Source organism: Lepidothrix coronata, unplaced genomic scaffold, assembly GCF_001604755.1.
Source record: "Lepidothrix coronata isolate B3197 unplaced genomic scaffold, Lepidothrix_coronata-1.0 Scaffold115, whole genome shotgun sequence".
Taxonomy (NCBI): domain Eukaryota; kingdom Metazoa; phylum Chordata; class Aves; order Passeriformes; family Pipridae; genus Lepidothrix; species Lepidothrix coronata.
This window is the reverse complement of record NW_016690295.1, coordinates 319324-331464: the sequence shown is the minus strand read 5'-3', so window position 1 is coordinate 331464 and position 12141 is coordinate 319324. Positions and strand designations below refer to the sequence as shown.

Below are 12141 nucleotides of genomic sequence, written 5' to 3'. Positions count from 1 at the left end.
AAAGTGCTTTCTTTTTAGTGTTAAATTTTTATAGATAATTAGGACTTTTTTTTAAAATTCTTCTCTCTAGGTCTCGTAGTCCTCATAGGAGACATTCTAACCGTGCCAATAGGAATTCAACAAGTTCATTGACTTCTGTTGGTAAGAAGAGATTACTCATTTAAGCTGGGATGTTTTCTCAGAAAATGTGGCATGCAGTAAAGACTGAATTATGGAGTCTGACTGCACTGACTACAGTTTTTTCTTCTGCACCCTATGTAATGTGTCCCTCACAGGGAATACTACTGGCATGTTGAATTTTGTAAGCGAATTGCATGCAGAGTGACTCAGGGAAATATGTGTATTATTAGATTGCTGCATTAGCTTAACATTTTTAGAAGGCTGAAGATGTATGTGCTTTAAATTCTTGTTGAATGGAGACTACTATTCAGTAATAATGGGTTTTGTTACTTTTGAACTTACTTGCTCAAGGAAGGTAGAAATTACCATGTCTTGCAAATCTTCTCTTTTGCTGGCAGAGGGAAAGTGTCATGGAAGGGCCATCTCTCAAAATTCTAACACACAAATCTTGGTTCAAACCAAAACAGATATTTCATTGAAAATAGGTTGCTTTAAGAATATTCACTCTGTGGGCATGATATTTGACAGCCTTAAAATTGATGTAAATTTAAAGAAATTAAAGCCAAAGCACCACTCCCTTCCCCCCAAAAAATCAACCAAAACCCAATAAAGAAACAACCCCACACCCACAAACCAAAAACCCTTGAATTTTTGTTGCTTACTCATGTCCTTAGCTTTTCTGAAAACTGGTGGTTCTGTAATGGCTCTTGTCAAATTTTAAAATGTTTTTCTTATATTACCTGATGACTTTCCTCCTTCCCCCCCATCCAAGCTGTTCTTTAGATGCTTGTAAAAGCCATTTATACCAACTCACAAAGTTGCCTTTCCGACAACTGGCTGCCTTCTTTGCTTCATCACTGAGAATTGTAAAAATTGGTGCTCAAAGTTTCGTGTTTTCAAACCACCTGGAAGCCAGGAATTAATGAGTTCATTCTACAAATAATTAAAATTGTTTAGAAAACAATGCATTAACCTAAAGGCCTAAATGTAAGGCAGTGACCTTCAGTTTGTGGTCCATGCACCCTCCTGGGTCACTTACCTAACATCAACATAAATGTGCATGAGGAAAAGCAATCTCTTACAACACCCTCTTTAACCCTTGGGTATTCTAATGGGTATTCTATTGGGAATTTTGCTTTGGAAAATTCTTGCAGGTCCACCACATGCTAGAGATTGATTTGCTTTTTGAAACAGCTTTATAATTCTTGGGCTTTAGCTACTCAGCTCCTGCCTGCATCTTTGCCAGGTGCAGCTTTACTGTTGCTTCTGCATTTGTGGGAAAAGCTCTTCTGTCTGCATAGAATAAAACTCTGCACTTTAGTTATAGATTATTTCGTTTAATCACCTGTTTCTTAAAACTAGTGTGCATAAATCTTTGCCTGGTGAATTTGTGGGATCTTAGCCTTGAAAAACTGAACATACAGATTCCAGGAAAAGACTCAATCTACAACAGAAATGCCATGACTGTTAGTTGAGATGGATCTAATGCCACTTCTATTTAGAAATTAGAACAACTGTATTGGGGACGGTGCTGAAAAAAGCAGTTTCACATATCAGAGCATCTTTCATCATAGGAATTTAATCTTAGTGGGTTATCTGTGTTTTGGAGGACTTGCTCTAAACTTGAGAATATAACATTAGAAATGAGCAGACATTAATGTTTGTTAAATGCAAGCTCAAAGCTAAATTCATAGGTGTTACTCCAACATGCCACAGTATATCTGGAAACTGGAGGTACAGCTCTAATTCTGATGTTTTCTACACAGACAACAGCGGGCACGTGATTGACCTGGTAAATGATCAGCTACCAGATGTCAAAATCTCAGAGGAAGACAAGAAGAAGAACCTTGAGTTACTAGAAGAGGCAAAGAAAGTGAGTGAGAGGTTTCTGATGCGCAGAGGCAGAAAGTCAAGGAGCAGCCTCCCAGAGTCACCCACGGGTAGGTGCAGATTCTGAAAACAGGATTGTATATTCTACTTCAAACAAGTACTACTGTAATCCATACATTGCTACTGTTTACATACACTTTGTTCATTTGATGCTCAGAATCCCTCTGCCCCTCTCATTATTCCGTGTAAAACAGAAATGACCGATCTCTGTATTCAGATGTGTCAGTGGAAAACGTTGTGAAGTTTTTAAGTGCCTGAATGTCACACTGCAAATACTGTAACAAGAAAGCATGAGGTATTTCTATTGAAATCTAAAAAATGGTCACAAATTACTGTTTGTGGGTATTTTCTTCCTAATGCTTCTACTGTACATTAAATGAAATTTTAATGATTCATACTGCTGATAAAACATTACCCCAGACATAATTACAGACTCTTATTCTGATCATAGTCATAAACTAAGCTAAATGAACCAGATCATACTTTGAAAACAGCAGAATAAAATGTTTTGTTCTAGAATGTCAATTGAAATTATTTTTTTCCCCTTATATGAAGTGTTTGAAAACTGGAACAAAGTGCCATTTTACCATGAAATAGGACTTTCATTTAGCTTTGAAAAGCCAGTTCAAACAAAATTTTGTCTTAAAATTGGCTTGACAGTTTCTGGAGGGGAAAAAAACCCCACAGCTACACTTACTAGAATTAAATTTTCTTTTTTTCCTAAATTCCACCTGAATCCTGCTTTATGCTACTTCTCTGCAATGCTTACAGTATCAGAAAACTGAGGAGAACAAGGATTCTCTGTATCAACAAAATAGTGTTAGTTTTTGGCAGGTATAAAAAATAAAACATACTTAAAGTTCCTAACTTACTTAAAATTACTTGTCAGGTTCTGGAAAAACATATGACTGATGACTATGATATTCATGCTTTAATCTTATCTGAATTTTAAAAATTCAGAAGCTGCAAGCCTAGAAAGTAAAGTTACCTTTTTTTTTTTGTTTTTGTCTTTTTTCTAATGAAGCAGTTTCCCCTACTCTTAGTCCTAAAGTTTCACCAGTAGCATCTCGGAGCAACTCTCTCACTCTTCCAGTTCCATCAGGTAAAATGATCATAGAATAGGTAAGGGTGGAAAAGACCTCTAAGATCAACAAGTCCAACCATTTTCAGGTTCAAACTTTAATTTATAAAAGCTCACACACACAAAAAAATTAATATTTGTTGAGGAGAAGTCAAGGGTAGATTTAAGTCTCTACTCTCGAATATTATAAAACCCATGAATGTATATAAAATACAGTTTTACATATATATATTTAATTATATTCTTATTCCTGTGGTGCTGCAAGGTTACATGTTCTACTTTTTAAACCATTCGGTAATGGCATTTTGAGAAGCTTTAATGATCTTTCACTTACTATATTTTTGAATATTTTTTTTCCTTTAAATTAGGTTTTTTGACATTTAAATTTTTTCCTTTCTATATTATGAGGAACTGTGCACATATGTGTTGCTAATGCTGTAGAGGTAAAAACTGAGCAGAATATCAGAATATGCCCTAATTATGTGTGTATCTTTCCAGGGTCTGATGCATGCACAACCACTAGTACTGAGTCAGTATCTCCAGGGCAGGTAAGAGCTGAATAGTCTGGGCAGTAACCTGGTTTTTAAAGTACTATAATAGTATGTACTGCCCTTTTAGTCCCCAGGGAAATGGGATGTTTGGAATACTGGTTTATATACAGCAAGATTGGATTATTGATATGTTTTTTCTGCAGAGCGAGGGACTAATAAGTGTTTACTCTGAAGACAAAAATCCATGAGGTAACAAGTGCTGAAAGATCATAAAGATCTGTTAAGTGTAGAAAATAGAAGAAGATCCAATATAATCCTAATCTACAAAAAAATAAATAAATGTGACAAGCAATGTAAAAATTAAGAGATTCAAAGTTCATCCATTAATATCTATATCTAACATTTGCAGCATAGATGTGAAAGATAACCCTGTAAGGCAATTCTTTCTTCCCTTTTTTTCCTAGAATAACAGAACTGTGAAAGAGGATGACAGGCAAACTGCAGAGGTAAGTGTTTCATGTTAAGAGGTGAACAAAGTCTGCTGGTTGTGTCTTAACACATATGACTTGTTTCTGTGACTAAAAACGCTGAAAAACTGTTCAGTGAATGAAAAGAAAATTATACTGCTCTAGGAAATTGTGAAGCACCTGCAAATGTGGTTGAGGACAGTGAGCCTCCAGCTGGTCTTTACATCCTATAATGCACCCTGCACTAGCTCAATTAAAATCAATACACTAAATGACTTTAGAAGTAAAGCAAAAATATCTACCATAGCCACTTTGGTGTATGCCAGTGTTTCAGACAGACATCCTTTTCCAGACCCCTTTGGTTCAGTGGAAGAGGTTACTGAACCTTGTGTTCCTTACCACTGGGGGGATGTTACTGCTCCACACAACTACCAGTGGAGAAGTTTATATGAATGTTTCCTAATTTGTTTTAGGTGATATTGGTTAAAGAGGTTTCTCTGTGTGTGGAATGGGCCACACTCACAAAACCCACTATGGCAGCAGAGTTTTGGAGCAGTAACTATAAAGGAGAGGAGCAGCAAGATATCTAAGGCAGAGCCCATGGTCAGATTGTATGTTGGTGGCCTTAAATTGCTGACACAGGTACCCTTAGACAAAATACAGATTCTGCACCAAAGGAGCCAAGGTATAGGCAAAAATTCTTCTCCTGTAGAGATTGCAACCAAATTATCATCTGTGGTACTGCACACAAAGAAAGAAGAGAGAAATTACAATATGTGCTTTAATGTGGTGTACAAGCCCATGGGGTTTTGTTCCCTTGGGAGGTGAGGGACTAACAGAAAAGAGACAAAGGAAAGTAACAGTGCTGTAAGACACAGGGTTAAAGGTGTGTGTTCAGACAAACCTTACATTAAAATGATGAGGAACTTGGCTGTGAGGGCATTGCTGTCATGGAGTCTGGAATGGGAGAGGTTAACTCAAAAGTTCAGAGAGGAGATTCCCAATTCAGTATTCCTTAAGTGCCTTTTAAAAATTATTTCTTTTGTCAACAGCACATGTTTAAAAGCAAATGTCACTGAAAAGGAAATGGCTTTTTACAGTGAAAATCTGTCCTTGGGCGGGAGAACAGAGGAATCTGGATTTGTTTCTTTGTTTTATGTGTATCCCTCTACTTTCAGAATGCTGCAAAAGGATTAACTGATCGAAGGCAGAATGATCAAAGAAAGATTTCTCAGGGAAGGTTGGTTCCTCGTTCTGCTGGTTTTGAAAACTCCAAAGAGAAGCTATCTGACCAAAAAGAAAACTTTGATCCATGTAAACATATGGATACTTTACCCAAATGCTCCCCTTCAGGTGGTGATGGTGGCAGAATGTCTCTTAATACTTGCATGAATGTTTGTGAAAATGAACTTGGAAAATCATTCCTCAAGAAAGGAAAAGAAAATGATGTTCCTTTAAGAACCCATCTACCAGGACCAGGGATAGGAAATATGGACTCAAAGCTAAGAATGCCTATTCCAGAAATGAGGGACCACAAAGTTTCATGTAAACCAGAATTTAAACTGTGTGGACTGCGTCCTCCTCTGCTACGGGCTGTGTCATGGGACAGCTTGGAGCCTGGGCAGAAAGAGAAAACACCTTCAAAATTACCATCTGAGGAAGATAAAAGCTTTGCTGGTAATAAACCCAGCAATCAGGTAAAAGCATTCAAAGACCTTCAAATCCAAGTTCAACCAGTTCGAATGCAGAAGCTGACAAAGCTCAGAGAGGTGAGTCCTAACCACTTGTATCCTGTTTTAAAGATGTTTTCATATCTTGCTAAACTTCCAACTTGCTTAGCATTATTTTTATCATTGCAAGATACATATAGTGATATAGTAGGAAACAGTTTCAGCAAAATCAACACAGAATTGTATCATGTTTTTCCTTTGCAACTTTAGTAAATTGTAACCTGTAAGTAATTCCATGGAATTATTTTATTTCAACACGCATCAAGTGCACTGTGGTATCTTCAGTATGCATGTATGTGCTCTGGCACATTGTCATACTGAAAGAATGTACTAATTGCTTTCAGTCTGACAGAAAGGTGAGTCTACAACACAGTATAGCTCATTTTTTGCATCATTTACATGACCTATAAAGAGAAAGCAACCGATTAACAATTGTTTTATTTGTAAAACGTACATGGGACTAAATTGATCTAATTTGATTTTTGAAGAGAATTTTAGACCTGAAGTTCCTTCCTCAGGACTTAACAACATTCTCTTTAAAAGAGTCACTTATGCTTTTTTACTTCCTTTGCTTCCCTGTGATATGCTTTTTCTGCTCTTTCAGAATTGTCCTCAGATCCACAGGCTCTCACAATATAGTGACTAATTGTTTCATTTCTGTATGAGTGGGCTGAGACCTCTGCATAAACAGAAATCTGTTACTGAAGTTTGGAGTTACTGTACTCTTGTATAAGGGCTTACAAGCCTTTGTGTATCATATATTGTTTGTAAACTTCATTAGGATTTAAAATTCACTTTTACCTTGTTCAGCTGAGTGTCTTTGAGTCCTGTGTTGGTTGGTACTCTCCCTTCTGAAGGCAGTAGTCCTGTCATACCAGCCTTTGCAATAACATTACAGTTGCAGGTCTGAGGGGACAGTAAATGGTTTTGGTAGGATTATTTGCTTATTGAACATTCTCAAAAAATGTCTCAAAGTGTCCAGAGCTGTAAAACTGGGGGTCTCTGAGGGCAAGGGCAGGTAGTGAATGTCCAGACTCACAGTTCCTAATTCTAACATGATGCAAATGTGTCAGAATCCAAAAGAATAGACTTGGACACTGTGGTATCTATAAACTAATTGTTAAATAATTGTCTAAATGATTAGTAAAAGTTAAGAATTAAACCCTAAGAAAAAAGGCAGAAATGTCATGAAATGATAAACCACCATAAGAAAGCAACTACCATGTCTTTATTACAGGAATGTCCTTTGAAAGAAAAAAAAAAGTAGTAGTAGGTACTTTCCTGAACAGCTTAATAAGAATATTTTCTTTGATTCCCAGTAGTCAGTGTTTTAAGCTGAACAAAGGGCTGACAGGCGAGGACCTCAAATTCTGCCCTTTGGTTAATTCATTCTCATTGTATTGGGAATGGCAGCTCAGCTACTCATCTTTTCCTGTTTATATAACACACATAGTCTTAGTGTACATGTACTGTAAGTTTTGATTACAGAGACACTTGAGCAATATAATGTTGGAAGAAAGTCTTCACTGTGAGGGTGGTGAGGCACTGGAACATGTTGCCCAGAGAAGCTGAGGATGCTCCATTCCTGGAAGTGCTCAAGAACAGGTTGGATGGGGCTTTGAGCAACTTGGCCCAGTGGAAGATGTCCCTGGTCAGGGTTTTGATCTCAATGATTTTTAAGATCCCTTCCAAACCAAACCATTCTATGAGTCTAAGATTCTCTAGTTCTGAATGGCCTAGAAGTTGCTAAGCACAAATAACAGAATTAAAAAATTAATACAACACGATATGTAATTCCACTTAGGTGAGCTTTGAACTTTGCCTCCAGCAGGAATTGTCTACTCACAAACAAAAGCAGGTGTTTGTGAATTTTAAAAAATGTGTGAGAATATGAAAGAGATGATAAAAGGAGAAATAATACAACAAGATTTAATTCCGGAGAGCATTTTTCCCTACCTGTAAGGAGTAGGGGCAGAATACAGTGACAGTGAAGCATTAACTTGCAGCTGTAGCATCCCAAGCTCTGGTCTTAATCAAGTCAAAGTGGCCAAGTCTCATATATATGATTTTCTGAATTTTCTGTTTTCTGGGATGCTTAGTGGTTAATGGATCTATGTCCAAAATTGCTTTTTTTCACTCCCAATTACTAAAACTCTCTTTTTCAAAACTCTGTATTTCTATTTGAGTAAGGGGCACATTTTGCAAATCTCTGTTTGCATGACCAGGATTTTTTCTAAATAATGCCTGCATGAAATGTGAAATACGTAATAATTTAAAGTGTGTGTGAATGTCTGTGTATCTGTGCTATGTAGCACCTGACTATAAGTTAATATAGATAATCTGCATTATGTTTATTAACTAAAGTAAATGTTATATTCACTGTTCACATGGAAGGGATATTTAAACTGAGATTTCTAGTTCAGTTACTTAGATATGTTACTATTTTTCTTAACAGGAGCATATTTTGATGAGAAATCAAAATTTAGTTGGACTTAAACTTCCTGAACTTAGTGAAGCAGCTGAACAGGAAAAAGGTGCAGTATCATAAAAGCTGAAAGGAGTGTTTGTTATACACTGATTCTTATAATTGACTGTTGGAGGGGTGGGAGGAAAAGTCTTTTTGTTCAGTTGCAACAGTAGTTGAAGCAGTCATGGAGAAAGGTAATAAATGGTGATTAAGAGAGACCAATAATCAAACTACCTGAATTTCTTGATGACCTGAGCCAAGAAGATGCTGTAGGTATTATTACAACCAAGTGAAAAGATGCACATGTGGAACTGAGTCTATTTTGGACATAATAGCTGGAGGACTGCCTTGAGCTTCAGTGGCTTTCTGTAAAAACTCTTCAGCAGTGATGGATTGAATGAATGTGACCTCTGCAAGATATGGTGGTCAGAAGGGTGAATTTAATGCTTGGGAGTATAAACAGGAGAGAGAATGCTTTATTCCTGCTTTTTTATTTTAGTATATGTGTGGCAAGCATTGAAATGGCATTTTCACTTCTGGTACACATTTCTATGTCAATGTTATTAGAAAGAGTAAGGCCACAGAAGAGTCATAAATGTGATTGAAGGATTGGGAAAATTTGCCTTGCCTAAGGGGGATTTTTTTAAGCTCAATTTCTATGATATTTAAGGAAAAATAAAGGAAATGGTTTTTTAAGGAAAAGGCTTAAAACTCTACACAAATGAGGAAAAAGAAATCCGGCACCAAATGGTTTTTTTCCAAACTAATGCAAGCACAAGAGATTTAATGCATCTAAAAAGATTCAGGGTAAAAATAAAGAGCAAAGATATAAACCTGAGGACAGTTCAACATGTGGAAGGATTAAATAGCAATAGTGCTGAGCTATCAAACGAAAATATTTACACCAAAACTGTGTATTTCTTTGAAAGTAGTAAAGTCAGGACTTGTTCAGAGTGTTTTTAAGGCCACATTAACTGAAACTGATTGTCCAAAATCTGATCCAAAGACAATCTCAATTTTTCTTAATGCTGTTCATTTTGCTAATTCATAGATCTGCTTTGGGACTATTTCATAAGGCCTTAAGTTTCTGTTACACTGAGAGGTGGTTGAGGCATTTCATGTTACCTCTGAAAGAGACTCATCTTCAGTCTGAATGAAACAACATTAAAAGACACTTCTTCTCCTCTATATTTAGTGATTATAGCTTGGGATTCTTAGGGGTGATAATATTATTCCTGTCACTCTGCTAATATGTAATTTCCTGGAAATTATTTAGCAGACTCTGTTTGAAAATGTAAAATAGTTGCCATTTTACCAGCTCGTTGGATAATTTTTTCAGGTTTGAAAGTTGTGAGCAAAACATTATGAAAAGCTAAGCATTATTTTATCCAGCTTTCCAGCCAAGATCTCATGAGCATCACAAGTTTTTTAGAGTCCAGTAACTTATCTAAATGATAGCCAGAACATTAAGGGTCAACTCTTTGTCCTCAGTGGGGAAAACAAGCGAGGGATCAAATCCTTAGTTCATTTTTTAGGGAGACTTCCTTACATTGTCATAAAAGCCATCTTATGCTTTTTAGCTGGAGTAGAATTCTGCTTAAAGAGTAGGAAACAGCCAGATACTTCATTATTACTGTTATTAATCCAATATACTGTCTCCATGATGTTTTCTATCAATGACAAGTTATTGTGATCATCTGAGTAAACACAACTTTGCATCTCCAGAAGTTTAGATAAGTGCAATAAATTACATCTGGAGACATTGTGGTGTCAGGCTGCATTTCATGGGGAAACACATGACTGTTCTTAAGACAATACTGGAATTTTTTAATATAAAGGAAATATAAAGCACATAACTAAAATGTAGCTAGAAAGAATATCCCATTTTGTGCTGAAATTCATGCTCTCTGCATTTACAAAATTTGAGCTTTTTCACACTATTTGTTTTGCAAGTCTAAGAATCTTTCTGTTACACCTAATGAAAAGCAGACATGTACAAAGTTACCTTCCCAAGTCTGAGATTCAAACTGGGGAACCTGCCTTTCCTACAGGAAGGTCCTTCAGTAAATTCTGGCAAGATAGGAGGAGAGAAGGGAATCATTATATATAAAATTAAATAAAATTAAAATACAAAAGCTAAGTAATATGAATTAAAAAAAAAAGTTTGAGCCATACTCGGTCCTTATGAAAGTGATAGAAGTAGAGAAAGTAAGGATAATCTTTATGTTGTGTTTCAATGAACATGCAATGAAATGAGTGCATGTTGTAATTCATTACCATAAATGGTGCACAAAATCTCTAGTATAGTACATTACACTAGAGTTCATCTTGGTAGGTGGCATTTAAAGCCTGAGGAAATGACAGTATTCTCCTAGAAAATCTCATGTCAAATATTCCAGAAATGATGTAAAGCACAAATGCAAAACATTAGGTTAGAAGTTCAAGGGCTGAATCTCCATTCAGTTTGAACTCTAGGAAAAATACTAATACAAAAATTATTTTTCAGTGCATTAGAGACTGTCAGAGCACATCTTACTTCAGTTTTTCAATGACGATTTTGCAGATTACTTTTGTTGTCACTCCTCAAGAGGAAGACAGGGAATCTTTAGCTGTAAAGGAGGGATGAGTGATGTATCACCACATGCAACAGAGGAAGTAACATTCTGCATGAAGGGATAGACCTTTACTTTTTGTTCAGTATTGCTCCCAGTAGAGTTGGGTGGAAGCCTCACCGATTTTAAAAAGGACACAGTTAAGCTAAGAGGTCCTATTTGCCTCTGAGATGCTGACTTTTAATAGTTAATGCATGACTTTTCAAATAACATAATTTTTTTTTTTAAATCTGAAAATGTCTTCAGGCCCTTCACCTCTCCCTTCCCCCACTGAAGAGGAAGAGCCAAAGAATAGCTCTGATGTCATGCCCAGCATTCCTGATGTATTGCTGCGAAAACTACGCGTGCACAAATCGCTTCCAGGAAGGTAAAAGCTCAGTAGAAGTGGAAAGATCATCCGGGAGAAGGAACACTAATGGGTTCCAGTGAACTCCCTTTATGGAGTTCCATTCATAGAGGTCCATACAAGTAGATACATCTCTGCATCTTAAAATGTGCAACACGGATTTTCTGAAAAATTTTGAAGAGGGCACCAGCTTCCAGTAACCGGCCAACTTTTAAAATCAGTTTGTAAACTCTACATAAAAAGTCTGAAACCTAAATTTCCTGTTACAAGTAGATTTTAATATGGACTTTTCCACTCCTGGCTTCCAGGATTGCTGCTGCAGGTATAAATTCATGTTGAAAGCATTGGTATTTCTCTCCTCCAGAAAAATAATCAGGGCAGATAATGCTTACCCATGGTAGAATTGGGGCAGGTAAGAATTCTGCAATTTTCCTGCAGGTGACAATTTTTCGGGGAAATTGAGTTTATTTTGCAAATGTAGTTGAAAGACTCACTTGCAAATTCACTGATTTGGGCTTTGCAAGACATTAAAACAATTCAAAAAATATTTGGCCAAAACTAATTCCTACATTCACCCAAGTGTTTTTGTTCCAAAAACGCCAGAGGCCTTCAGTCATTTGAAGCGGTCAATAAGTGTCCTCTGTGCCAATGAAATAAATATTTAACATTTGTCATGAAGGAACTGTTATATACAATATTTTATGTAAATGAATGCACAAGGTGAAGAAGTTCAGAGAGAGCACTGCTTGATTGTAATCAGTACTGAAATGTAGTGGAAAACTCATAAACCTCAAGCATATGTTACATTGTTCTTTTCAATCAAATATTAGAATATTTGATTGAACAAAACACATTAAAACGTGATTTTTTTGCTTTTATTTCTAGCTCCCCTCCACTTACTGAAAAAGAAGTTGAGGTAAGTATGTTCCTAAACTTA

General features: G+C 36.4%; 1 protein-coding gene across 17 annotated transcripts in view; it reads left to right on the top strand.

Moving 5' to 3' along the window:
* The window catches only part of MRVI1 (murine retrovirus integration site 1 homolog), a 105391-nt gene that overhangs the window by 77124 nt on the left and 16126 nt on the right, over window positions 1–12141 (top strand). For 14 of the 17 annotated variants that reach the window (XM_017825040.1, XM_017825039.1, XM_017825053.1 and 11 more), the window contains 9 exons: window positions 71–141; window positions 1887–2060; window positions 3035–3112; window positions 3590–3639; window positions 4047–4088; window positions 5228–5818; window positions 8235–8313; window positions 11105–11225; window positions 12090–12120. In XM_017825040.1, the coding sequence (XP_017680529.1) occupies window positions 71–141; window positions 1887–2060; window positions 3035–3112; window positions 3590–3639; window positions 4047–4088; window positions 5228–5818; window positions 8235–8313; window positions 11105–11225; window positions 12090–12120 (1237 nt within the window). The remainder of the gene's footprint in view (window positions 1–70; window positions 142–1886; window positions 2061–3034; window positions 3113–3589; window positions 3640–4046; window positions 4089–5227; window positions 5819–8234; window positions 8314–11104; window positions 11226–12089; window positions 12121–12141) is intronic. The other 3 variants (XM_017825055.1, XM_017825054.1, XM_017825052.1) reach the window with 2 other exon arrangements.